This window comes from Prorops nasuta, unplaced genomic scaffold, assembly GCF_024137725.1.
Source record: "Prorops nasuta isolate Cenicafe-Biocafe unplaced genomic scaffold, Cenicafe_Pnas_1.2 PNAS00005, whole genome shotgun sequence".
NCBI lineage: Eukaryota > Metazoa > Arthropoda > Insecta > Hymenoptera > Bethylidae > Prorops > Prorops nasuta.
Genome location: NW_027116802.1, coordinates 2767682 through 2795523, shown reverse-complemented (window position 1 = coordinate 2795523; position 27842 = coordinate 2767682). Strand labels below are relative to the sequence as shown.

General features: G+C 34.9%; 4 protein-coding genes across 10 annotated transcripts; 3 read left to right on the top strand and 1 right to left on the bottom strand.

Annotated features, from left to right (window-relative positions):
• The first annotated feature begins 15 nt into the window (after positions 1 to 15).
• On the top strand, positions 16 to 6569 carry Cdc27 (cell division cycle protein 27). 2 transcript variants are annotated; one of them, XM_066727935.1, is made up of 13 exons: positions 16 to 171; positions 670 to 745; positions 822 to 969; positions 1050 to 1424; positions 1502 to 1796; positions 1898 to 2086; positions 2174 to 2414; positions 2486 to 2666; positions 2757 to 2982; positions 3075 to 3202; positions 3269 to 3590; positions 3677 to 3824; positions 3912 to 6569. In XM_066727935.1, the coding sequence occupies exons 1-13, from the start codon at positions 148 to 150 to the stop codon at positions 4037 to 4039; spliced, it is 2481 nt and encodes an 826-aa protein (XP_066584032.1). In that variant the 5' UTR covers positions 16 to 147; the 3' UTR covers positions 4040 to 6569. The 2 variants fall into 2 exon arrangements, with proteins under 2 accessions (XP_066584032.1, XP_066584031.1); XM_066727934.1 differs by having other exon boundaries at positions 1502 to 1823.
• A 343-nt stretch (positions 6570 to 6912) lies between these two features.
• Positions 6913 to 10260, top strand: LOC136773947 (phosphotriesterase-related protein). The gene is made up of 8 exons (XM_066727941.1): positions 6913 to 7057; positions 7146 to 7267; positions 7786 to 7945; positions 8089 to 8279; positions 9040 to 9195; positions 9294 to 9458; positions 9679 to 9899; positions 10110 to 10260. Exons 2-8 carry the CDS (start codon positions 7231 to 7233, stop codon positions 10248 to 10250), a joined length of 1071 nt encoding a protein of 356 aa, XP_066584038.1. The 5' UTR covers positions 6913 to 7057; positions 7146 to 7230; the 3' UTR covers positions 10251 to 10260.
• A 2706-nt stretch (positions 10261 to 12966) lies between these two features.
• On the top strand, positions 12967 to 13385 carry LOC136773800 (ras-related protein Rab-7L1-like). The gene is made up of 2 exons (XM_066727712.1): positions 12967 to 13159; positions 13264 to 13385. Exons 1-2 carry the CDS (start codon positions 12967 to 12969, stop codon positions 13383 to 13385), a joined length of 315 nt encoding a protein of 104 aa, XP_066583809.1.
• Positions 13386 to 13387: 2 nt separating this feature from the next.
• On the bottom strand, positions 13388 to 23611 carry moody (G-protein coupled receptor moody). 6 transcript variants are annotated; one of them, XR_010822686.1, is made up of 10 exons: positions 23279 to 23611; positions 18566 to 18684; positions 17895 to 18035; positions 17328 to 17498; positions 16905 to 17032; positions 16620 to 16773; positions 16318 to 16517; positions 15915 to 16130; positions 15167 to 15629; positions 13388 to 14357 (listed from the first exon to the last, which is right to left on the bottom strand). XR_010822686.1 is itself a non-coding variant. In XM_066727939.1 (9 exons), exons 2-8 carry the CDS (start codon positions 18664 to 18666, stop codon positions 15871 to 15873), a joined length of 1155 nt encoding a protein of 384 aa, XP_066584036.1. In that variant the 5' UTR covers positions 18667 to 18684; positions 23279 to 23611; the 3' UTR covers positions 13388 to 14357; positions 15841 to 15870. The 6 variants fall into 6 exon arrangements, 4 of the variants coding, with proteins under 4 accessions (XP_066584036.1, XP_066584034.1, XP_066584035.1 ...); XR_010822687.1 differs by having other exon boundaries at positions 15915 to 16115; XM_066727939.1 differs by lacking the exon at positions 15167 to 15629 and having other exon boundaries at positions 15841 to 16130.
• Between the last annotated feature and the right edge of the window lie 4231 nt (positions 23612 to 27842).

Here is a 27842-nt window from a genome sequence, read left to right as displayed (position 1 = left end):
ATTGCCTATTCACTTCAAAAGAATCGGAGTAAAGATGGACTCCTAAAATTTTTATATGCTGTATTTGCTCGTCTTTGGATTTTCATGGTTAAAATTTGCAGAAGCGTTTAAAGTCTCTTTTTTATGACCACGTCTTCTGTGTAAGCAATGATTGTGCAGGAGCCAGTGCAGGTAAATTAGTACAAAATAGATAAGAGAATAAAACTGACGTATGCAGGCTTACATCAATGTAATTTCTCTTTAGAGATATTGACATTCAATGAATGTGTGCAAAACCTTAATAATTCGATGATGGTGCATTATAAACTGATTGTGGCATTAACTTACATAGATAAATTGATCTTGAAATATTTATTTTGGGTTAAAATTTTCATATTATTTCAAATCTGCATTTCTGTAGTATCATCTTATATGATATCATTTGGTTTATTGACAGTAAAGTTGAAATAATGAAGATAATGTTTCCCAAAGTATTAATTCATTTTTTATAAAGATTTATGTTCTGAAGCTCTTGTACTGGAATAATTTATTTCAAAATATATTTATTAAATTGAGAGTGATATTGTTCTTCGTCATATTTGTTTATGCAAGAATAGTTATGCAATTATAATTTACTAAAGATTGTTATAAATGATTTCTATTAAATTCATATTCAATATCTTATTTTAGGCAGCCATATGGCATTGTTTAAACCATTATGCATATCCAGATGCTATATTCTTAGCTGAAAGATTATTTGCTGAAGGTATGAAAATATCTAATAGTTCAAAAAAAAATTTATACTATGGTATTAATATACAATTCTGATATTTGTATTTCAGTGGACACAGAAGAAACATTATTTTTATTAGCAACTTGTTACTACAGATCAGGGCGGGTTAGGCAGGCTCATGCTTTATTATATAAAAAAGCACCTAGTTCAGCTCAATGCAGATTTCTTTTAGCCAAATGTTGTTATGATTTAGAGAAGTAAGTCTTATCTATTTGATACACACTTAATTTTAAAAGTTCAAGTATATAACATTTTATTAACTTTAAAAACAATTAAGGTATGCGGAAGCTGAAGCAGCAATAATTGGTGAATATTATAAGCAGGTAAAAAATTTAGAAGATGTTACAGCACAATTTGGGGAACAGGCATGTTTTTCTCTTCAAATCATAGCCAAAATTTGTTATAAAATGATGAGAACTGCAAAAGGAAATGAAGCTCACAAACTAGCTTTAAAATTGAATCCGTTTCTTTGGCATTCATTTGAAGAACTTTGTAATGTAGGTGAAAAAGTAGATCCAACAAAGATATTTCAATTAGATAAGCTGGAAAACTTTACCATGTGCCATGGTGCATCACCAGTTGTAAATACTATGACAGAGCCTGACCTTATTGTACCTAACAGTTATACTCCAATGCAAAATGGTGCTAATGTGTAAGTTTTTTGGAAATTTAACGAAAGTACTTTAAAAAAAGTGGTAATTTAGTAATTAATCTATTTTTACTTTTTAGTACACCCATACAGATGACTGCATCATCTGGTTTGAATGGTATACCACCTAGTGTACGTTTGCATTCTTCAATAGATGAAAGTCCTCAAGCGGTACCTATACATTATAGTAATTGTTCGACAATTTCACCGAGGGGTAAACCCACGAGATACAGAAGTATGCTTAACAATTCATTGAGTCCACTTACACCAACTTTTGGTATTTTACCATTGGAAAATAATACACCTGAGCCTGCTGTTCTACCTTCACATACAACCCTGACTGAAGCTAACGACCAAAAGAGTTTAGCTAAGAGGGTTAGCAGTTTGAGAGCTCACGTTGGTGTAAGACTGAGGAAGCTTTACAAATTAATATTTACTTTATAATTTTTTGGTATAATTTGTAATGGTTCTTTTAGCAATTAATGTCGAGAAAGGAAACTCCTCTTCAACAAGGCAAGCCTGTATTCTCACAATCAGGTAATACAAGTAATACCGCCAACATTGTAACTGTGACACCTACTACGCCAACGCCAACCGCACCAGTTCATCAAGGTACTAATGTGAGAAGGTCATCAAGGCTTTTCAGTCATAGTTATTCTGTTAAGGTGCAGTGTTTTCTTTAATAGCTATTTATCTTTACTGCTAATAAAGAGTGGATGTAGGTTTAAATAATTATAAGAATGACGTTACAGGAGAATAATAAATCACCGAATAGAAATAAATTTGCTACACCTAAGTCCCCATCACGGAAGACCAAAGCACGAATATCGAAGACTAACTTAAATAAGGCAAATTTTAATGAGCTTAATGAAAGAAATAAAAGTGAAAAAGAAAAAAATGAAACTATTACATCAGAGAAAGCAATTGCTAATGAAAATGCTTTAAATAGTCATAATAATATATCTGTTGTTGTTGTTCAGAAACAATGTGCAGGTAAACTACAATGCATATAGCTCCTATTGTGTCAATAAAAATGATAACTATACATTTATTATTTTTTGTAGAGGGTTTAATGTCATTACTAAGAAACGTAGGTATGGCATATCAACATCTTTGCCAGTTTAATTGTTTACAAGCTGTTTCCATACTGAATGCTCTTCCTGCTCATCACTATAATACAGGATGGGTTTTATCAATGTTAGCCAAAGCATATTTTGAAATGATAGATTATAAAAAATCAGCAAGGTAATGCTGATCTTTAATTTAAGGAGTATAAGCTATTATAACTAAGTAAAAGAAATTATTAATTTACATTATATTTATATCTTTATATAGCTACTTCTCGGAAGTAAGACTATTGGAGCCTCTGCGAACAGAATTGATGGAAATTTATAGTACAGTCTTATGGCATCTGCATTCTGAAGTGCAACTTTCGACATTGGCACAAGAATTAGTTTCTGAAGATCGCAATTCTGCAGCTGCGTGGTGCGCAACCGGTAATTTATTCTCCGCTCAAACGGAGCACGAAACAGCAATAAAATTCTTTCAAAGAGCTATACAGGTACACTGTATATCCTTTATTGATTTTCGAGCAATGAAATATCTCTATCTTTATTATTACTTAATATACGTTATCTCTTACAAAATGTACAGGTTGATCCAAATTTTCCATATGCTTATACCCTGCTTGGTCATGAATATGTAATGACTGAAGAATTGGACAAAGCTATCACTGCATTCCGAAATGCTACTAGATTGGATCCTAGACATTATAATGCTTGGTAAATTTTGTTTCATAGAGCTATGGAGGTGTTTTAACGAAATAATTAATTGACGATGCTCTACAGGTTTGGACTCGGAACAATATTTTCAAAGCAAGAGCAATATAGTTTAGCAGAATTGCATTTTAAGCGAGCATTACAAATTAACCCACGAAATTCTGCGATAATGTGTCATATTGGTGTTGTTCAGCATGCTTTGAAAAAGACTGATCAAGCTTTAATTACACTGAATACGGCAATCGGGAACGATCCTAATAATACTTTATGCAAATTCCATCGTGCGAGTATCAATTTCTCTATAGGACGTCATCAAGAAGCCTTGAAAGAGTTTGAGGAATTGAAAAATATTGTACCTAAAGAGTCTCTAGTCTATTATTCTATAGGAAAGGTATTTAAACTTTTATTGATGCTTACCTTACAGATAATGAGTTTATTTAATACTAAAAATTCATGCATAACGCTTTGTTTTCAAAGGTGCATAAAAAACTAGGTAATACTCACCTGGCGTTAATGTACTTTAGTTGGGCAACGGATTTAGATCCAAAGGGTGTTAATAGTCAAATTAAAGAAGCTATACTAAGTCCTGGTCAAGGTGACGATGAAAACCCAGCAACACAGTCAGGTAAATCATAGTGCCGATAAAGCAAAATATTATATCTTTTACATTCGATGTTAAATTCGCATCTTATTCAAATATTAACATTTGCAGATGAGCAGCAAGCACAAAATAGTTCGACAGAACACAGCACTGAGCCAAGTAGAGAAGCAAACAATGTTGCTTTGTCGGGGAATGTAGCCATTGAAGCCCATGCCGACGATAGCGATGATAGCTTATGAAGATATCCTACAGCTACTAAGACCGCTAAATACCGAAGCGCCATTACGCATTACTGTGTAATAACGCTTTCTAACCAAAACGATCCCCATCAAGGTAGTTTCTGCTAAATTTCAAGAATTAATCGCGGAACGCATTTCGCGTTATCTGACGAGTCTTATGAATTTTCTTAAACGATTTAACTGCCTGTCATCGTGTCATCCGCATAAAGAATAAATGCTTCGAAATTGGAACAACATCCCCATGGAGGAAAATTACATTGAAAACAGAACATGAAAATGAAAGAAGCTAGCAGCAAGCTCGACGTTGTTTTCATGCATGTACATTACGCGTTTCTTTGTATATTTTTTTACGATGTCTTGCTTCATTTTTGTATGGATTTTCTTGAAGTATCTCGTTGATTATCATAGTGATTTCCAATTGGATAGAGACTGTTACGCGCTAAGGCTCTCAAAAATATAATCTTTAAGCATGCCGTAAATAGGTAGATAATCTATTAAGTAATTGAATGAGTAATTAAGAAAGAGTCCTGTGTAAATGTAAATTATTATTGCTATATTATCGCTAATATTAGTACTATAATTATATTATTATTATACACATATAATTCTTATTATTATCCAAATACGTGTTGATTTAATAATTATTAAGTCAAGAGTTGGTCGCAGTAGACCAGTAAACGAGATTGTGCAATTCTCATTGTAATTAAAACAGGGTGCGGGCGGGACACCTTGGTTTTTTTCGTAAAATTCATGCGTTGTGGGCTATGCGACACACAGCCAATTTGTTTGAAATAAAATATAGCAAGTCGATGACGATGGAAATGAATATAATCATACTGGCGAATATTTGAACACATACGTATACATATAATAAATACAAATATATGTATATGTATATTATATACTGAATGTTTTCCTCTTACATCAAAATTTTGAGTTTCACTTGTGACGTCACTAATAATTAAGAAGGCTCGGGATTCTCGCATAATTATCACTGAAGTGCAAATAGAAAAAGACAAATGAAACTTAATACAGTTTAGTAAGATTAATAACAATAATTACTTTATTTATTGCACGATTATGTGACTAATTAAAATTATGTTAGTGATGTTACGTTTAAGTTCTGAGTTTTAATGTAAAAAGAAAGCAGCTATCACGCTGAAATTTGTAAAAGTTCAGCGCGCGCGCGCGCTTGTGTGTGTGTGTGTGTGTGCGTGAGGGGATGTATGCATGGTTTTGTGTATGCATATATGTATACCAAATTAAATAAGGTTTAGAAAATTTTTATGCCAGAATTTTCATTGTTGCAATTAATGCTAGCCGTGCATATATTTACTTAAATGCATATATTTGTATATATGTCTGTTAGACATGAAATTCACAAATATGCAAAGTTCCTGGCACAAATTTTAGCGAAATGATGCATAATATGAAAATTAATATATCTATATCTATTCAGTACGGAAGAATTTAGAGAACCTTAACATGCAATAGCGTTTACAAGCTGGTGTAAATTTTGTAATATATATATATATATATGTATGTATATATGTATATATATATATATTAAATATCTGAAAGGAGGATTATAGGTAATGTCACTTGAAATATTTAATTGGATACGGTAGAAAGACAGGACTGAACTTGTATAATTAATTATTTTAATTATTGGATTTGACCAGGGATCACTTAATTAGAGAATGCTTAGAATATCAGGTTAATTCATGGGTTAATTAATCTGATACTGGATAACAGAATTCGGGTGAGCCTACATGCACGTACATTATAGTATTCAACTGGTTTACCATTTAATTCTATGGGCTTTTTAATTAATCTTAATTATTGTTGTATTTATTTGTGGATCAGCGCTGCCCTCTCTTTGTGTTCGTTCTTTTTCTCAATTGAGAATTATAGGGACAGGGAATGCTGTTAGCTTGGATCCCTTGGATCTCATTCTAACGAATTAAGGTGTTTTCAGCCAAAATTTATATGGACAAAATTGTTGTTTGTGTTAGTCCGCTATATTAATCAGGTATTTACATTTTTAGATCATATAAAAATAAATAATGTTTTCGGGAAAAAAGCATTGCGCTATTCTGTATATCTAGAATGAAGAATATTGCGATCTACGTAGGCTTGAATACTTCGGCAATTTCTCCCTAAAGTTTATTAACCCAACGTTTTGGCTGACATTTGTAATCAATTGGCTAATTGTTACGTGTAAATGTTTGTTAGATCATTCTTGAAGATCCGTTGTCATCGACATTGTAATCATCGTCATCATCATCGATTAATGAGGCTGACATGTGTGTCAACTGGCAGATAAATCATGTATGAATAAATACCAACAAGCGTATGTGCAAAAAATAAAAGCTTGCACTTTATACAACCGAAGGTCTCTATGTGGTATAACTGATTATCCCGTATACATAAAATAAATTTTTGTTTTGCGATTAAAATTTGACTTATCAAGTTGATCATCTTGATATCTTTGTCCTCACAAATATGAATTCCCTCACATTACAATAATGAATTATAATTTGCATTACTTTCAATTTAATACATAAGCTTAAATTATTATATTTATTTGTGATTGGATCAACAAGAGAGCATTTTATTCGAGCAAGAGATAGATAGAAATAAGTTTTAAGATTTCCATTCTGACTTTTCTGTGCACGCGACCGTTATGTAATCGTTCGTTGTTTGATAAAGCTACTTACCTTGAATGTAAATGCTATAATAATAATAATGGTATTAATTCGGATCTTTATCTCGTTTACAATGGAGATATGTGTCCCAAGTAGCAAGTCATACTCCCTGAAATCAATTTACTAATTTTGGTTTATTATGTGAAAAGCATACGGATGAGTCGTCTTTAAACTGCTCGTAGACAGATATCAGTTTGTCGATTAGCTTCATATCGAAAGTATCACAAAGAGTTCCATCATGGTAGAAAACATCTTACATCACTACAAGAGACATATTTTCTGAACAAAAGGCCTATTTAATAATTGCAAAGTAGTGTACTATATTATTAACGCTTATCTTTACAATACCAATAATATACGAGTTCTTAATAACAAATAATTTAACTTGCTTTTTTTAGAGTTTATTTGCTCAGTATAAGATTCAAGATTAAAAAATTGTAAGCTTTCCATCAGAAAAAAGTGTTTACATTTTACTGAAGAAGAATGGCTTCGTCCGGTCCGTCCGATTATGTTCAGACAAGTAAGTATATTGTATAATAATATACAGTTTCAGTCCAGAGTAACATGTCCAATAGATAGGCGATGGCCAACAGATGAACGATTCACTGATAAAGTGATTATTATATATACGATACACATTTTGTTGAAATGAAAACTGTCTTAGTTTTTTTTTTAAACAATATATGTTTAGTTGTTAATATATATTACATAACTACCTTTTAAATTTAATATGAATTTTAATATTTATTACTAGTTGAATGGTCCATCTATTAATGTTTTTGGTTATTTGACAATGTTATTTGTTCTAAACTATTAAAACTTATTTGCCGATAGTGTTGAATTATTTTTTATTCGATTCTTTGATAATGCTCTTTTAAATTTAATTTCAATATTTGTTTTTAAAAAAATACATATTTAAAATATACAACGAAATGCTAAACCGTCTATCTATTAGGCTAATTGGGAATGTTATCCTATACTATACGCATTGAACTATTGCATACCGCAATGACGGAATAACTCAAATATTTCCACCAGTACTTGGACCAGTACCCCTGAACAACATAGGAAAAACGCTGACTCATGAGCACTTATCGTTGGACTTTACTGATTTTTATGTAGAGCCTCCGAGACACTTAAAAACAATTTTTAAGGAAAACATTCAGTTGCACAATGTAGGAATTTATAAACAATACCCGTGAGTATATCACATAACCTTAATCGAGCTTTATTCATTTGTAATAATATTTTGCATTGCTGTTTATCTTACGAGACATTTTGAATAAAAGGAGTTATTTTATTGTTGAAATCTGTTTAAAACTATTTACGACATTTTTGCAGCTATAGTAGTAAGTACAATGTGATATTCAACGATGAAGATACTGCTAAAGCAGTGATAAAGGATATAGACGACTTTTACAAAGCTGGTGGTAATACAATTGTCGAGAACAGTTGTCATGGCCTGAAAAGAAATGTTTCTTTTATGATAAAAGTTAGTGCAGAGACAAAGGTTAATATTCTGTTAGGAACAGGTGAGTGTGATAAAAAGGTGTGATCGTATAGCTGTTTTAAGTTTTGCATTAAAAACACACTTTTTGCCGTATATTTTGCATTTCGTGAAAAATAGGTCTGTTTTCGTTGCCTACACTTTTCACACTTTTTACAGAAAGTGTACACTTTTCTACACTTTATCGTTTTCTTTTCCGGAAGTGACGTGCGATATGCTGTTCTTGTTACTATGTACAGTTACACTTTAGTGTAGATTTTCTTACACTATCTACACCTAATCTGGAGCAAGTGTACGAAGTGTAATCGTTGAGAAGAGAGGGAATTTCAAATACAAGGTCGTATATTTGAAGCAATTTGAAGTTTGAACACTTGACTACACTTGAGTCACTTGACCGTTTTCGAAAGGGCATGATACATGAGGGTTATACATTAGATATGAGTAAATTAATAATCTGAAAAATGAGCATTTTGGTGGTCATATCTTTTGGAGCAAAGAAAAATGAACGGTAGTCGGTAACAGGTATAAGGTGACGTTTGACTTGTATGTATGTATGTATGTATGTATGTACATACTACTACATACATATATGTACTAAATGTACTTTAGCGTTCCCGTTACTATACATATTTGCATTTACACTTTCTACACTTAGCTATACTCAAAATAAAGTACAGTAACACTTGCTGCACTAAAGTGTAAAAAGTGTAGGCAGCGAATGTCTCATTATTGCTCGTAATTTAATAACGGTGTATCAGAATTGATACAGAGAACCTTCTATATAGGTTTCTATGTAGCTGCAACACAGAGTCCTGATACACTCGCTTTTTCCGAAGAAAACATGTACAAACTCATCAGATCGGAGTTAGAAGAGCGTTGTTTGGATTTTGAAGGTCGAGCAGCCTTTATCGGAGAAGTTGGAAGTACCTGGCCTATTTCTGGTAGCTTTGCCCTCTTATCTCATATTTCGCTCATAGATCGAAGAAATTCTTCCCATCGAGTCCAGTTTTAAAAACGTATGTTGAAATTCATCTTACAGATTTCGAGAAGAGGTCAATCAGAGCAACTGGATTGGTACAGGAAGTTCTCAAGTGTCCCGTAACCTTCCATCCTGGCAGAGATGCTCAAGCTCCTTTTGAGATAATGAGAATCTATCAAGAAGCTGGTGGCGATGGCAGAAAAGCGATCATGTCCCATCTTGATCGTCAGTTTCACTCTCTATCCTTTCTCAGAGATAAATATCGCGTGTAAAAGAAAGTAGCGTCCCGTTGGATGTTTTATTAGAATTACTTGTCGTCGAGGCACCACCGTGTCTTGATAGTAAACATAAATAGATCTATTTTTTTAGAGAAGTAAATATAGTAAACATAAACAGAGCACGTACTGTGGTTTATGAAAATCGCTGGTATCAATTTCTATTTTAGGTACTTTGACAAACGAAGAGACTCTTTTGGAATTCGCTGACGAATTCAATTGTTATTGCCAGTTTGATCTATTTGGCACTGAATGTTCGTTTTACCAATTAAACCCGACAACGGATATGCCTTCGGATGCTGAACGTTTGGATTTCGCCAAAAAGCTTCGTGACGAGAAACAGCTTGACAGAATACTCTTGAGTCATGATATTCATACAAAGCATAGATTGGTTAGTATGCACGCGTTATAATAATCCCATGACAAGCACCACTTGCGTTCTTAATTCAATGGATTGGTGGATTAAGTTCAACCTCGCATATCTTTGCTATTTATATATACTACATTCAGTGTCTTTATTTTTCTTATTATTCTATTTAAAAAAGTATTATTACTTCACTCAACGTAGACGATTAAATTGACTATAAATAAGTATTTTTAGATATCCTTTGGTGGTCACGGATACTCTCATATAATTAATAACGTTGTACCAAAAATGAGAATCAAAGGTTTCACGGAAGAAGAAATCGATTGTGTACTTGTGCAGAATCCAAAAAACTGGCTGACCACTTTTGTTAAATAACCACAAAACGATAACCTCCTCATGAATAATTATTCTTAAAAGTTTGTTCGACCCACTATTGACAAAAATCAGTGTACTGCAAGCTTAATATAACCTAAATAAAAATTTTTCATTGCACAATAATTTCTTATCTGGCGTTTGATAATGTGTATATTTATCAATGATCGAATTGCTGACTTTTATACTTTCTTAAGTTTGAGGTTGAAAAGATTATTAAAACATATATTCGAAAATTGATAATATAAAGCAAAGCCTAACCTAACTATCTGTAAGATTATGGGATGGGAAAATGTAGGAATTTCAGATAAGAGACTAACGTGAAAATCGTGAAAATATCGATTAGGAGGTATTGAATTGTGCGGGAGCATAGGTCGGGGAGAAAAACTGATATGAAATTATCTTGAAGGGGCTTGCGCGCGCTACACACTTGTTGATATGTTAAGAGTTGTTTAGAAGATACTGTGAGTGAATAAGGAGAGGTGGAAATAATCCGTCTACTCGTTCGTTTACTGGACGACTCCGACGACTGGACGTGGCACGCCGCACGGTGGCATTTGGGCAGCATTTGGTTAGGCTCCGAGGGCTCCGAGGCTCGTCGATCTGGGTTCGCGGGAATTTGGTCCCGCTCCACTCCACAGCCAGCAAAACTATAGAAACTCCAGCAGACAGTAGTCAACAACAAACAGTCACTCACGGGCAGTATGAGCTTGCGAAAGCCCAGGCGCGATTCGGACGTCATTCTTTCGAATTTTACCCAGAAGGAACTTCTCTTCAAGTTTCTTATCATCGGTGATTATGGTGTCGGTCAGTGAACTAAAACAAAAGTCTAAATTGTTTACTGCATATCGCGTCGATCGACGGATTACATTTGGATTTTGAGCAATCGCTAATTATTATCACCCCACCTTAGTATTCTGTATATTTGAAAATACATTTTTCATCAACTATCTATTCTAATGTTCAGACTATGCTTGGTATTTTGTACAAATTGTAACATTCTGTTGCAGGTAAAACTGCTTTGGTACGAAGATACGCAGAAGGTAAACTAGAAATTTGACATTTTTATTCTCATCGCAGTTTTTATCGTTGACCTTTGATAACGCACATTTAACTCACACATTTGCATTTATTTGCGTATTAGAGTGATAATGAGATAAGCGCTGATTTATTTTTAGCAAAATAATTGCTTTTGGTTTTCCGTCTCTTTCCCTTCCCTGTATTTTTTTCGAGTGACAATTTTAAGAAGCGAACAGGTTAATAATGGAACGATCAAAAAGCATGGTCCTCCTGCTAATCTTTCTTTTTCGTCTGTTCTAACATTCGGAGTTCCGTACGATAAAAATGTTAGCAAAGAATTTCTTATAGCTTAATTTAATTAAGCTATCCAGTTATTTCACTAAAATTCTCACTCACAATTATAAATATTTAGTTTGTGAAATTAAATCAGTTATTTTTTTTTTTTTTTTTTTTTTTTTTTTTTTAGGTAAATTCTCCTCGAATTACAAGATTACCATAGGAGCCGATTTCGCACTAAAAACACTCGACTGGGATCCGCAGACAAAGATAAGCTTGCAACTATGGTACATCTGATCTATTGATTGACATATGCAACAAGGACGAATTCTTTGGAAAGTTATCATGTTGGCTCGGCCTTCTCGTTCGGTAATTGACCGCGGATGTAGTTCATCATAAGTCAATATTAATAATTTAATAATTACGAATGACATTGTAATTCAGTTGAGCAAAATATATTCTTAGTGTGGAATCGGTGAAAAGTGAACGAAAACTGACACATTATAGAAAAGGATAAATGTGTATACAGGGATGTGTGCGCGTGTGTGTGTGTGTGGCGCACATCGACAAAACAAGTCACACTACTCGCACTCACAATATGAAGTGAGAGCGCGTAGCGGTATAAGTACGTATATACGAAAAATATACTTGAAGTTTTACAAAAACTAACGATAGATGGCGTTGATAGTATCTATATTGACTACTACACATTCTTACTTCACAGTGAAGTTCACTGTGTTTGTGCTGGTTTACACAGTCCCTAAGGCACCGTGGCCACCGTGCACGAAATACAACGTTAACGAAGTGAGAATGTATAGCTGTGCATATGTATAAAAAGCTCAGTGAAAAACTTGCTACATCGCTGCCTATCGTTAAATTTTTGCAGTTTTTCTCACTGTGTGCATTCCATATACTATATATATATATATACACGTATAAAGCAAGACATTCTCACTTCTCTATCGTTGTATTTGGCGCACGATGCCTATAGCGTGTACTCACTGTATACTCACATCTCCAGCCCTACAAATTCATGTATTTACAAAAAATAGACGTTTTTACATTTCTGAACCATGCGGCAGTAATGTTTCAGAAAGATGAAAATGTTCGTTCTTCCTCTTACATATTCTGCACCGAGGTCTTTTTCCTGCGGTCATTTATCACATGGGAAGCCGGCCATATATAATTTTCTTTGTTTTGCGTTAATATGTATCTATATATAGTGAATAAAAATGGTTTACCTGCAGGGATATCGCTGGTCACGAAAGATTGGGCTACATGACACGTGTTTACTACAAGTATGCGTAAGTGGCACTCTTGCATACATGACTATTATATACGAAATTGGAAATATTAAAATGTCGTATTTAGCGTGGCGGCCGCTTTAGTCTTTGATATCTCTCGAGTGGCAACCTTCCAATCAATGAAGAAATGGCTAATCGATCTTCGAGAAAAGATTACTTTACCCGATGGTTCTTCCATCCCTGTTGTTCTTCTTGCCAACAAATGTGACATTCGCCACACTGCCGTCGCCAGTGAACAAATTGTCAAATTTTGTAAAGAAAACAACATTGGTGCCTGGTACGTCACTTCCGCAAAAGAAAATACAAACGTTGGTGAGTCTTACCTTCCTTTGATAAAACAAAGTATAGACGAGTCAAACTTTTTTATGCCAAGTTATATTTAATATAAAAACTAATCAATTCTTTTGTCATTTTAGACGAGGCGATGCGCTACTTGGTGGAAAGTGCTCTGAAAGCTAAACTTGAAAATGGAATTCGTGATTCGGTAAGGCTGCGAGACTCTTATGTTCGTGTAAAGTCCGGATGCTGCAAGACCTGAGACCTATCCAATCGTCGCTCAAACGGACTTGAATCATGGCAAATTAGTTTGATGACTAAGACTGAATTTTCATAAGAAACCAAACTCGCAAGGAGTATAAAGAATCAATAAGCCACAAAAGGAAAAATATAATTTTTATTATTCTTCCATCTTTCTTCATAAGAATAATCGTATTTATTACGATCATTGCTTCATGTACATCTTACACTTTTTTGTAATACTGCACGTTTTTACTCAGTAAAAATCTCACTGCGTTGAAATATTTTTTCCATATCGAAATTTAGTTTTTATTCAGCGAATCTTTTAACCGATCTTATATACAATAAAACGGTTCTCATCGGCCTTAAAGATTTTATTTCAACAAGTATCGCCCTCGGTACTCTTTACCAATAATTAAATTAATAACTTTACAGTATAATAATTATTATAAAAAAAAACGATTTATATATATTTACAGGATAACTTCCTCGTAAAACTTTGGCAACTCGCTGACGTCATGCGAAGATTCATTGTGTCTTTCGTTAAAAGAACATGCGGGAAACATTTTCTTCGATCAACGTCAGTTTGAAAAAACTTTTATCCATTATACTATATATAATCTGCAGATATCTTCTCGATACTGATTCGTTTAACAGTAACGAAGGAAGCTAAAATTCTTGTAAAAAATATGCATGTCTCCTTTCAATATAAATGCTTAAAAAATTCCATCATACCTATAGTTTGAAATCAAAATAATAATGAATTTAAGAGGCAGAATTCGGTTAAATTTACATTTTTAAGAAAAGATAACGCTTAATAAAAATTCCAAGCTTTTTTTCTCTTAAAATAGTTCAACTTTTGAATTTGGACATATTTACTCGCCCCTCGTTTTTGTATCATCCTTTTAAATTTCTTCTCCAAAGTGATTTCTTACGGGACTCATGGCAATTGAGACGGTGGAGACCATAGTCTTGCTATAATCCTTCGAATAGTCTGCAAATTAAAATTAAAATTAAGTTTTTGGTTTTCTTCTCGTTTAAAAATTACTTTCTAAATTAGCAATCATTCACTCATTACTTAACTAATAAGGTTACTATACATCTAAAAGTGTCGAATAAAAGAATATACATATATAAGATAAACACGTATTAACGAGTGAATGAGTCATATTTAACAACGAAAATGGACATATAGCAGCAAGCATAGGAATGTTAGTTGAGAAAGTTGTTATATTAGAAATACATGAAAGCTGGTGGGTATTGCTATAAACGTTAATTTATGAGTGTGTTGTGTTATAATTATTATTTATAAATAAAAGCGTTCGTTAGTTTTATGAAACATTAAAAAAAGTGGTTGGTTTTAGTAGATTAATTCGTTGAGTAATCTGTTGCGGGACAAACCTTTGTAAAAAGGACCTGAATAGATACAAATACACCGTTTTCACTTTGTTGCTGTGTTCCGCAACCTGACAAATTCAACAAATTTTTATACAAGTGAATTGCGGCGATACCCTAACATTACCCTCATTTTACATTTAAACGTTAAGGGGAGAAACGACAACTTTTGTCTGAATTGCGTGCAAACGCACACAAACATACACTAACACCTTAAACAAAGCTGCTTTTAAACAAATATTCGAGAAAGCGTATTGATACATGTCAAGACGTTACAGCTGCGGAGAGAACGATATAGCCCAAACATTACAAATTTCACAAATGGAGATGGATCTAGACCACAAACGGACTAATCAATCGCAATGGAGCAATAGATTGTTCGAGAGAATAAAATAAAGAAAAAATCACCTTAACGGGATCACCGAACGATAAAATTCCACTGATAAGAAAATTTCCTTAAATGGAGCCTGCAGTCAATATATGTATCGTTGTTTAATCGTTACATCGCATCAAAATTTTAGCAACTATTTTGCAAATACAAGATGCCAGCTTCTTGTTTGAGCTTTAATTTCAAATCTGGCTTCTATAATGGGTCAAGTTTGCGACTCCAGAGTTCACTTTTCTGCTTTTTTGACTGATGACAAATTTTCAATTGCAGAATTTTACATCCATCCACACTGTTGGACTTGATATTCTGCTTGTGAGTTTCTAGATTAACAGTTTTAGCGAGCAGCTTTCGGAGAGGTTCCAGTGATTTGCGCGTGAGCGTTCGGAAGAGGGTGGTTGCGTTCTCCAAAGCGAAGAAGAAGAAGAAGAAGAAATGAACGAAGAAGTAAGTAAAGCGATGGAGCAGAATTGTTTGCAGGCGCCACTGGATTTGGTTAACAATATATAATAATATAAGTAAGAAGTAGAAGTAGAAGAAGAAGAAGAAGGAGAAGAGGAAGTTTTTCGTGCAACGCGATCTCATCTCTCTCTCTCTCTCTCTTTCTTTTTCTCTTCTCCTCTCTCCCTCTCCCTCTCCCTCTTCCGCCCCTCAACCTTCCGTCTATATTTCGTGTTGCCTGCCCGTCGTGACTTACGAAGTGCCAGTAGCTCGCGCTCGATGTGTGTCAGAGCTTGGTGAGCGATATGACCCGACGTTGGTCGACGTTACCTTGACCGTAGTCTTGTTGATGCTGCTGATTCATCATGGCTGCAGGTGCGCTGCTACCAAACGGCGTGAGGCCGGCTCGAATCTTGGCACAGCCGATCACACCTGCGTACGCCTGACGGTACTGCTTGTTCATTATCACGTAAATAATTGGATTCACGCAGGACGCAAAGTAGAGCAGCACGTAACCCAATACGTGAAATTCTATAAAACCATTGTCTTTTCAATCATATATATATATATATACATATATACTTTCCATTGCTTCGAACAAGGGCCACTTTTTCCGCCTATTGGTAAATTTATCCGTTTGGTCAAGCTTGAACACACACGAACAGTATTTGCTATACATTTGTAAGTTTTACGAATAGATGGAAAGACTGGCCCTAATTAAAAGAAAATTTACCGGGATATCTAACTAGAGGATCGGCAACTTTGACTATAGTTATTGGCAGGTAACACGCGACGAAACTTAAAAATATAGCCAGAACCATTTTCGTGATTCTCCATTCGCTCCTGCGCTGCTTCATCTCTCTGGTATCTCTGCCTGGCGTATGGGGAGATTTTACGTTGGGCGTTGCGTGCTTTCGCATCCTGGATTCGGAGCTGTGTCGAACGAAATGTGTGGACGCGTATAATATTTATAACTATATAATAAATTTCCTCGCGACCATACAATAATAATAATAAACCACTTTGCAGCCTTACCTGTGAACCACCCAAAATATTTTTGCGTAGCAGCCTACGATTACCAGACAAGGTATGACGAATCCCATGACGAAGAGAAATGTTTTCGAAGTATGACCTCGATCGTCTCTAACGATGGAACAAGTTTCCAGATTCTTATCGTAATCAAACTTTCCTAAAATCAAACGTTCCTTCATCATAATTACACACACACACACACACATATATATATATATATATATATATATATAGAGAGAGAGAGAGAGAGAGAGATAAATAATATAAGGCGATAATAGGATTTCTTACCCCAAATTCCCAGCAATGTAGGAACTTGCATCCCATAAGAAAAAAGCCAACAGAACATTATCATCGTGGCAATCCAATATTTTTTGTACACTCTTTGATAAATACCATGATGAGCTATCATGATGTACCTGAAATTTGTCATCGATGAACATCATTGTAGAAATTAAGAGGGGTTTATTAAAATCTTATTTTCATAAATAGATCATGTATATATTATAATTATTTTTACAAATTCATAAAAATTTGAATTATTGGCCAAATAATTGGGATATATTTGCTCAGGATAGCATAAAGGCTTGTAAAATGATAATGTACGTTACTCATCAGCGCCGAGGCTTAAAATTCCTCTCTAATGGTGTTTACGTTTCACCAGCGAGCTGGAGTGTTGTTAGTTTATTACGAAACAGATGTTTCTCTCGGTACCTATTGATGGTAATGGCGGCAACGGAGAGAAGGCTCACTCCCACATTTCCGTATCTCAGGAATGGCACCAGTATGCAAAGAAATCTAACGTCGGCCCAGCTAGCGTCGATAAATCTTATCGAGTCGAATGGAAGGACCAGCAAACAAAACACAAAGTCTGCCACGCATAAACTGCAATTCACACAATGCACAATTCATTTTCAGATTATACCTTGCAGTCGACTACATGCTTAGTATAATTTTATGATTTTTATTACAAATGTGTATATATAGATGTGTGTGTGTGTGTGTGTGATTTTAGATATAAATTTATTTCTAACATTTGGACATTTCTTATAAATTATATTATATTTTCGTTAATCTGTAGAAAATTTATAACTGCGAAATGGCGGTGTGTGGGACATGTTGAGTAATGTACACTCAGGAAAATGTTGAAAAAATTGTTCAATCTATATTAAAAGTTATTCGTAATAAAATCAATAAACTAAACTTATCAATGTAATGAATAATTCAATATTTAGTGAATTCTTCATAATATTATAAAAAGAAAAATATACGTAGGATTACCTTATTATAAAAGCTGCCGCTACGTTACGGACTTTCGGGTACTTGCAAAGGGCGACGATCGTTAGAAGGTTTCCCGTCAAACCCACTATGGTGATGAGAATTGCTACGACGGCGGCGAACATTCTCAGAGGCTTTGGAAATCTGCAAGAAGAAGATCCAAACCTCTTTAGTCAAATTACACCTCATCGTGCTTCCGTTTCTTAATTGAAAATTAAAACATATATACTGTTTCATACGGGACCAGGAGCAGCGTGAAATTTCAGACAATTAAATGATTAAAGTAAATGCATGCAGGGCGCTTGATGAATTGGGTTAATTTAAAATCATTTAGAGCGAAAAAAATAAAACTCGACATTCTATATCAGTATTCTCATTCTACCGACAATTTCAACCATGTATAATTTTTTCCAAAAAGAAAATCTCAATTAACCTTTGAAATAATTTTGCTTGGAAACCACTTTTAGTCTCACCTCGATATAAAAAGTTGAAGAATTTTATTAAATCACTGTTTTGAAAAAACTGTTGTCGAGCATCTAAAGGTTAATTCGATATAATTTATATACTATAATAAGAAAAGTTACATCTTTTACATTTTTTAGTCAGTACAATAAGACCTTGATGAAAAACTTGATGAAGAATTTCTGAATATATTAACAACTTTTCGTTTCTACCTGGATAATTCGCCATCGATGATGCTGGTTCGACTGGCATTTTCCATGATTCGTGGCAGCCACGTGGCCAAGGTTTGGAGGTTTTCATCCGCTGAGCCCATTTTATGCGCCAAACTGGCCTACAACATGAGTAACAAGTGCTATCGGTGACAAAAGATACATATATATACGTATATATAGCGGCACACGCTCGATAGAGCTAGTGCTGAATAGAACCGGTCAACTATGACATTAAATTGCAAAGCGCACAGTGAAACTTTGTCTCTGACGCGACGTATATGTATACCAAACGTCACATTCATGCCAATTAATTGCTTGACTCTTGAGAGCTTAGGGGGAGGGATTTTTATTTTAAACCCCTTGAGGGTTCTCTCTTTTGTTCCTTTATATATAATATGTTTGCAGGACGGTATAGAGTTAAACGCGCGTCGCGCTTATCATTTCTTTGATATATCTATAGCTATTTGGTATTTTAGTCGTGTGCAGTGTGTTTCTGTAACGATCAGATTATAATGTGCAATTTGAAAGTACCTAGTTTTCACTGTAACGACTTGTATAACCCACCCTCCTTCCTATATAGCGACGCCGTTCGCGAAAGCAGCTCCCCGACTCTCAATCATCATTGAAACCTGATGGCACGGCAGATCAGATATCGGCCGTTATATTTTGTAATCGCGCGTTTATCGATGCTATAATCCAACGTATTTACCAATCATCCGATCAACTAACACGCCTTATATATTAGTAGGGCTACCTAGCTTCATTTGCCATTCGACGGACGTACATATATAAACACAGGATATAGTGTCGCCATTAGAGAAATCATTTTAAAATAGAAATTAACACGTATAGTTTATATATCATTCCATTCGTTAGAATTCATTATCATTTTTAATTGTACCACTAAATAATTTAAATCGCCTCTTGAATTTTACAATAAATTTATTTGCTTCAATATGCATATGGTATATGCATGTTTCCCGCCATAAAACCTAATTTTAATAATGTACAACTTGCGTCAACCGCACTGGCTGAATTTCAAACCGCAGTTTCCTTTTCTTACGAGTCTCGCTTTTGTGTTATACTTTTTCCTTATTGTTTACTCGACTGAATAAATCACTGCGACTTGTATAATAAGTAGTTTTGGAAAGAAAAGCAATAAAGGCGCGAAAGTTTGGAAGCACGAAGAAATTGGAGAATTTTCGGGGAAATAACGTAATTATTGAGAGAAAGTGGGAAAAAGTATCGAAGATGTATCAATAGCCAATTATAATTTTCTTACCTTCTTATATGTATATACAGTTGGAAGAATAACGATTATTTATTAGTATTATCAAACACGACAGCGTTATTCATAATGTGAGATATCCTACATGAAATATTGAAATGTAAACAAATATATAAGTTCCATCCTACCGCGACAATGAGATTCATATATGATAAACTAAAAATCAAGTTTTAGTTAATACATGATAATATTGCTTACCGCCACCTCGTTCGTATATCATCGATACATAACGGATGTGAAATTAACGATTCGTGTTTTATTTATCCAAGGAATTTGATTCTTGAGTATAAAAGGTGAGAAAGAAACATTTACCTATATGTTTTTCGAAAGTCGCTTCTGCTGTATGAAATGTATTGCTTTTTCTCCGAAAAATGTAACGTTATATTGTTCCTTTGGGAATATCCTTATGAGGTAAAAACATGCTAAAACTGGATGAAAGATAAAACTTGATCGATTCTTGCAAAGTAAAAGGAGAGATGGAAAAGACGAAATAATGCGCAGGGATAAAAGTGGTGTAAAAATATATTAAGAAGCTGCTGGTTGACCAGGGTGTTCTGAATTTAGTAAACTAGGGTCAAGCTACAGTGCGTTAACCTCGATTGAGCTTAATTAAGAGAAATTAAGGAGCACCCGTTGGCTAGAGTGAAATAATATAATGTCTCGCGGAAGAAAAAATGCCGTAAAACCATGCGAGAGATGGGAACATTGGGATCGCGCGCGCGGGCAGCTAGCCGACAGAGTTTGTTTCCCAGTGAAATTTCTTCGTAAGCGGATTTCGGTAGGGGTGGACCACGTGACTCCCAACTACGAATCACAGGCCGTTAAGAAGCAGCACGTGACTCGAATATTCCGCCGCATGGCGCATGGCGCATACATCTCTCGGCCCATCATCGTGAGTCCCATCCATCTGACAAAGAGGATCGTGAATCGCTTGACAAAGTTCGGGAAGATGCTAAGAATTCGTGCTGCTTGACCACCCGATGACGTCACCGAATCATTTCTCAGTTAATCACGGGCCGAATGGCAATGGGTGACTCAAGACTCAACTTGACTCATGGTGAAAGTATATGGTATACCTATATAGTATACCACACACTCGTTACATTACAGTTCACTAGAGCATTGCACTCATACAATCCAATCATCTTCTATGTACTGGGTCTGTCTGTGTGAATTGTGTGACGTGGACGTGTGCAGGCGACGCTTAATAACTTCTCGCGTAAAATTTCCTCCTCATTTTCCACCATCTTTATTGCCAATGATAAAGAGACTATTTACGGACGTATCGTATTGGAGAAATTCAATCGAGCTTTGCCACGACAATCTCTCGTCACGCTCAATATACAAACTTATCATTTTCTAAGAAAAATTATCGCCTTTTGAAACACCTTTATTTATATTCACGAATTTCAAAGCTTCGACGTTCGCTTTACCGATCTAGCGAGGATTATTACGACAAAAATAACGTACACTACAATTAAGTGAACGTGAGAAATAAGTAGTTTTATTGATGCTGGGAATTAATCAGTGAAGAAGTACCGCTTGTAAGAGTTTGCACGTGTGAATCACGTCGATGATTAGATTAGGATGGAAACGTCGTGATTGGAATAACCGGATGCTAACATTCCTCTTGTATTTTATATACATATACCGCAGCTATAGGTTTCATTATGTTTATGGTGTGCTATAGTATAAGGGGAGAATGGTACATATGACACGAGTTTTGGGGGAGGGTTACATCGTGTCAAGGAAGACACGTGACATCTGTGCGTGCATGGTAAATATACCGCGAGGCTAGCATTACTTTCTCTCACAAAATTTCACATCTCAGACGTACTGTATAAGAAGAAAGATGCTGGATCGGGCCTATTAGTCGCTTCTCATGGCGCGAGTCCTGTATTATATTTGATAAACAAACGTTTCTCAAATTCAGAGATACGACACAGTGAGTTTTCCATATATTTTCTTTTTAAAAATCCAGATACACTTCCCACCCCTCATTCTATACCCGGGTTTTATCAAAAAAGAAAGATTATATAGAAATTCTGAGTCATATGCGCGCGTTATAGCAGAATCGAATCAATGTAGAGCGATATGACGAGGAACGTTGAAATCCAACGGACATTATATATATATATACAGGGTGAGGCACTTAAGCCGCCCCAGAATATGGATGCAGAAAGGAGCGTATCTCTTCATCTATAAAAGATATTCAATTTTTGCATAGAACCTTTCTGAAAGCAAATAACAAGAGGCTTCGAAAATGTCCTATGGAAAAATTTAATATCTGTTATAGTTAAAGAGATACACCTCTTTCGGCATTCGTATTCTGGGGCGGCTTAAGTGCCTCACCCTGTATAGTCAGGCAGAGATTTGAAAGAGAAGAAAGATATGCGATATATATATATATATATACTTATTCTCAAGCATATTGCGTAGATTTCAGTAATAAGGTAAGTTTGATCTTGTTTGAAATTGTCATTGCGATTTCATTGCGATTGTTGAAAGAAGATTGAAGATAAGTGAAGTATATACACACATTTCTATATTTACGTGAAATAGTGCATGCCTCTCACTTGCGCAATATCCTGGTAAGAAGTTTTGCTTAGCAGAGGAAGTTGTCTCGCGATCTTATAATTCGTACTACAGCTATAGGAGTCACTGTGAAGAAATTCGCATGAACCGCTTATGGATGCACTTGGCTTGGGCCACCCGCCCACCTACACCTATATATCTACCACGTGGCTCTGCATGGAGCGAGAGAACGTCTACGCACGGTACGTTTAATGGATTTATCCGATATACAATGATCGCGGTGAACTGCATGTGCAAATGCGATAAACACCTGCACTAATTTAACTATAGTTACCATACTCAACATTCATACTCCCACCATGTTCATGTATATTTGTGTACGCGCATAAAAGTATAAGCCATATATAGATGAATTAATATTCTCGCGATCAAACTGTTCATTTATCAATCACGCGCGTTTATCCGTGCTCTAATTTACCTTTATTCATCAGAATTATTTTGATATTTGCAGGAATTTTCATTAAGTCTAATCAGTAATATATTGCACGAAATATATATATTTTTCAAAGGTAAGCGAAGAAGAATGTACGTGATTTTCTCATTTAACTGTCTGCGGCTTCGACACACTCAAGTAACGTGACATTGAAGATACGCATTTTAATCGTCCATTCTCTAGGCATTCGGTCATTGCAAAAAACACATTCCGTTCTTTTACTATATGCATTATCTCAGCGGCCATAGTGGTGAGGTTATAAAAACGCTGAATATTTAATTGAAATTTTAGAAAACCTTTAAAAACCCTTTACAAAACCTGCCGCGAATTACATACTTGTATATATATATATTAAACTTTGTCGCAGAATCGTGTATATTCAGCAAATTTTACTTACCGCGCGTTGATTTCAATGAGAATCGTTATCCATGACGAAATCAAGTTTACCCGGCACTGACTATATAACTAATACCAAATACTCCTTTCAACGTATTCTTAGAAATTTCAGACGCGTCTTTAGTCCAGTTTCATTCAAATAGTCACTTTTAAACTGTTACTTTAATTTTAATAATTTTGTTAAACACCGTGTAGGAATAAGAAAATCTTTTTCGTGGGTTCCATAGTTTAATGATTTTCTTGTAATGGGGTGACGAGAGATGGAGGTTTAATGTGGTTTGAAGCAAGAGCTGGCAAATACGTCGTTTATCGTGCGTAAGCGCGAGTGGACTGCGCGTTTACTTGGCATGGTGAATGCTAGATACGGCTGGATACGGCCATCAGAGTGGTCATAGAGGAACGGGACGGGCCCTGGGTGGGGACTTTGATGACAAACGCAGCTGCAAAAGCTCCCCACCTATTTGGCCCATGTGTGAATGAATCCCTTACCCTCTCTACATCAGCGATAGCTATATACTCTCGCAGTCCATGACGTCATTTACGTGGCGCGTAAAAGACCGCTCCATTTTGCCATTTTTTCCTATAAATTTTATCTATATGCCCGTCTCAATAGCGGCTCGCTCGCTCGCTCGCGCAGTCTCCGTCGAACCGTGAATTTGCCCATTTAAAATAATAACATTCTTATTACGGAATTTGATATTCAAGTGGCATTGCGCGCGTGTGTGAGAAAGGAAAAGATATTTTCAAATATCTCTATATCGCGTTTTTACGATTGAATTATTATTTTCAGAGACGAATAGATTGGTCGTTTAAAATTTCCATCCTGATTGGCTGAAATATATTATCATTGTAGATTTCGTTTGAAGGGTCGTCTATGATGGAGCGTTTTTTTTATTAATGACATTATTAAGGTCAGTATTCCGACGATACGCGCAGGGTAAAGGGAGCAGCGTAGCAGGGGTGACGACCGGACACGAATTAATTTTTTCACGCTGCCCGCATCCAAGTGTCGCCCTCTTTCCCCACTTTCAATAACAAAAGGAGCCTGGAGGCTGGAGCTGCCTGGACGCCCTGGAGGCCCTAGCTCGCTCGAGGCCCAGCGAAGCGCGCGCGCGCGCTCTCTCTCTCTCTCTCTCTCTCTCTCTCTCTCTCGCTGCATGCTCTGCTTTTTCTTATTCTTCTTCAGAAACTCTTTCAATGGTAAATACCATTTACCCAACTAAACACACGATAGTCCAGAGTTTACACAATACTATAACTTACTGTTTTCTAAAAGCTTCGCAAAGTAGCCCTTATTCGTATAACAACCGAGACTGCGATATTTTAAATGTGCGCATCAATCGAGTTGGAGCAATAGAAACATTATATTTATCATGCAAATATCAACAAGTTTCAACGTAATCAAATAATCGCTAATTACAATAGAGTGACTCGAGTGTAGAAATTGCATTAAAGCATTATTATTATATATATACATATATGGATATCATAACCTTATTTTTTTCATTTCTTTTCTACAAGCTTTTCATTGGTTAAGAAAATTATAGGTTGACTAATTGATTCTGTTCATAAGTATAAGGTTTCTTTGTTTTAGCTACTGCACTTTTCGGTATTCCTGCATGTCTTAATTCATCGTATATATATATATATATATATATATATAAGCTGACACTGCGTGAGAAAAGTGAGCGAAATGTAAAAATGTAGCAAATTTTTGCTGACATAAACAGACACACAGTTTCGCTGTGTATGTTGCGTGTGAGCAATGCAAGATTATCCCTGTCAAGCTGAAGATTGAAAATAATCAGAATGACTGCTTTGTGGCTCGCGCGTGCCCCGAAATTGGCACAATTTAAGTGCACATATGGACAAGCACACTAGTAAGTATACTGTGCACCATAGCTTAATTTGCTCCAATTTTACGACAACTTCGTAGAAGCTCTCGTTGACCCAAGTCTCGCTCGTTGGAAACCCATACACCTCGGCCTCCCTACATCCTTTTTAAAAATAATTACATTTCGTTATATAGGGACGCACGTCGCAGGGGGCACAGGGGGTGCACATCGGAAGGGTTCCTCTTCTTCTACTCTAAATCTTGCCGTTGCAATAAATCTAGAACAAACATGAGAGAGAGAGAGATGCCCTTTACAAACTTTTAAATCACGTGTTTCTCTTAAAAATAACTACTCTTACCACATTGTTTCATTTTTACATCTATTATATATAGATATTTATTTAAGAGCCATTTCTATAGTTTCAAATCTTTTAATTATTTGTACTTTCAATATTAAATTACGCATCTTGAAGTTTTGCAGTTTTCGTTCGTTGTTAAGCAAATTATTGAGCTAATTGAGACTAATTTTAAATATCAAACTAAATTACTTGTATACTATTGTAATTACGTTTATTAAACACCTGACCCGGCCTCAACGATTGTACGTCCCAACCTTCCATCATAATTATTCCAACGCATACATCCTACAATAATCCGCACAAGAAAACATATATTTCTCAATAAATACTTCCCAAATATTAAAACTAAATGAGCTTTAACAAATCAAGTTTTCTTTTACACACTGCATTACCTAGCTAATTACTGGTCATACATTTATAAAGGATTAAATGAAATTATTTGTAGAAAAGTCAAGTAGAATTGATCCTTTTAAGACAAGGTAATTTCTCCTATTCTACAAAGTGGAGCTAACGAGCGTTATTAATCACGAACGCCTTCGCTCAGTTACTTACGTTTCGGTTGCTTTTGCTCGTTAGCTTCCAAGTACTTTGATTTCACAGTTTCTTTAATTCTATCCTCGCGTATTACAAAGGCTGATCAGGTCGAGGCTCGTTTGCAAGGTACATTTTCACTTTTATAGATATGATATTCATTTGATGGAAAAGTTGTACGTTTCGAACACTGCATATTTAAAGGATTTACAAGGGAGTGTGAAACGCACGGATTGCAATGGAGAAGTTTTCAATGTTACAATTATGTGCGAACGTTTCGCGTTAAATAGCTGATGCGCTTAGGCGCGCGGAAATGAAGGAAAGTTAAGTATAAAAAGTTAAGAGCTGCACAGTGCATAGAACAGATGGACGTATATGCGCAATCCATTGGATCGATTCTATATATGAGCAGAATTGTACAGTGTAATTATCTGCACCTAACTGACTCAACGACATACTATAGGTACGCGGGCCATAATTTATTCGTAAGATAAGACACCCGAGTGAATGCGGAAAAACCACCTTGTGATAGAATTACAAACTTATTACTAACTATTAGAATATGCAAATCTTTATATACTAACGCAACATTATTCTAGCTAAATGGATGATTACTATGGCACAATCTCTTCGTGTACTTTAAAATTAGCACTGTCAAATTATTTGTTTCTTTTCATGTGTATATACAGGGTTAGAGATTATAGAGTGACAACCCGAAAAATCTGAAAAGAGGAGACGATTTTAAGAAAAAAATTCAAATACAACTTTTAAATATGATTAATATTTACAGAGTTACATAACAATTTGTTTGGGCGAAGGGCTAGTATAAATTTTTATTCAACTCGGAAAATATTAACAATACGAAGAAATTTCATTAAAATTTTTTATAGAAGTAATAATAAGGAAGAAATAAGTCTAATAACTTTTTACTATATTATTGAAATTTTTCCAGTTATAGAGCAAAATGTTTGGATCTAAATTGGCTACTCAGATAAACTACATAAATTGTTATGTAACTCGTTAAAAATGAACAATTTCAAAAAATCTATAGAATAGCTTTTTTAAGATTTTGTAATTGGCAACAAAAAACTCATTCGAAATTTTTTCGTATCATTACCACTTATCGAATTACTTAACAATATGTTTGGACTACATATACTGTTGTGTTACTCAATAAATATTAATAATACGAAAAAATTTCGTATGAGTTTTTTGTTGCAAATTACAATTTCTTTAAAAAGGTATTCTATACATTTTTTGAAATTGTTTATTTTTAACGAGTTATATAACAATTTATGTAGTTTATCTGAGAAGCCAATTTAGATCCAAATATTTTGTTCTATAACTGGAAAAATGTCAATAATATAGTAAAAAGTTATTAGACTTATTTCTTCCTTATTATTACTTCTATAAAAAATTTTAATGAAATTTCTTCATATTGTTAATATTTTCCGAGTTGAATAAAAATTTATACTAGCCCTTCGCCCAAACAAATTGTTATGTAACTCTGTAAATATTAATCATATTAAAAAGTTGTATTTGAATTTTTTTCTTAAAATTGTCTCCTCTTTTCAAATTTTTCGGGTTGTCACCCTATAATCTCTAACCCGTATATATATATACAGGGTGAGGCACTTAAACCGCCCCAGAATATGGATGCAGAAAGGCGCGTATCTCTTCACCTATAAAAGATATTCAATTTTTGCATAGAACCTTTCTGAAAGCAAATAACAAGAGGCTTCGAAAATGTCCTATGGAAAAATTGAATATCTGTTATAGTTAAAGAGATACACCTCTTTCAGCATTCGTATTCTGGGGCGGCTTAAGTGCCTCACCCTGTA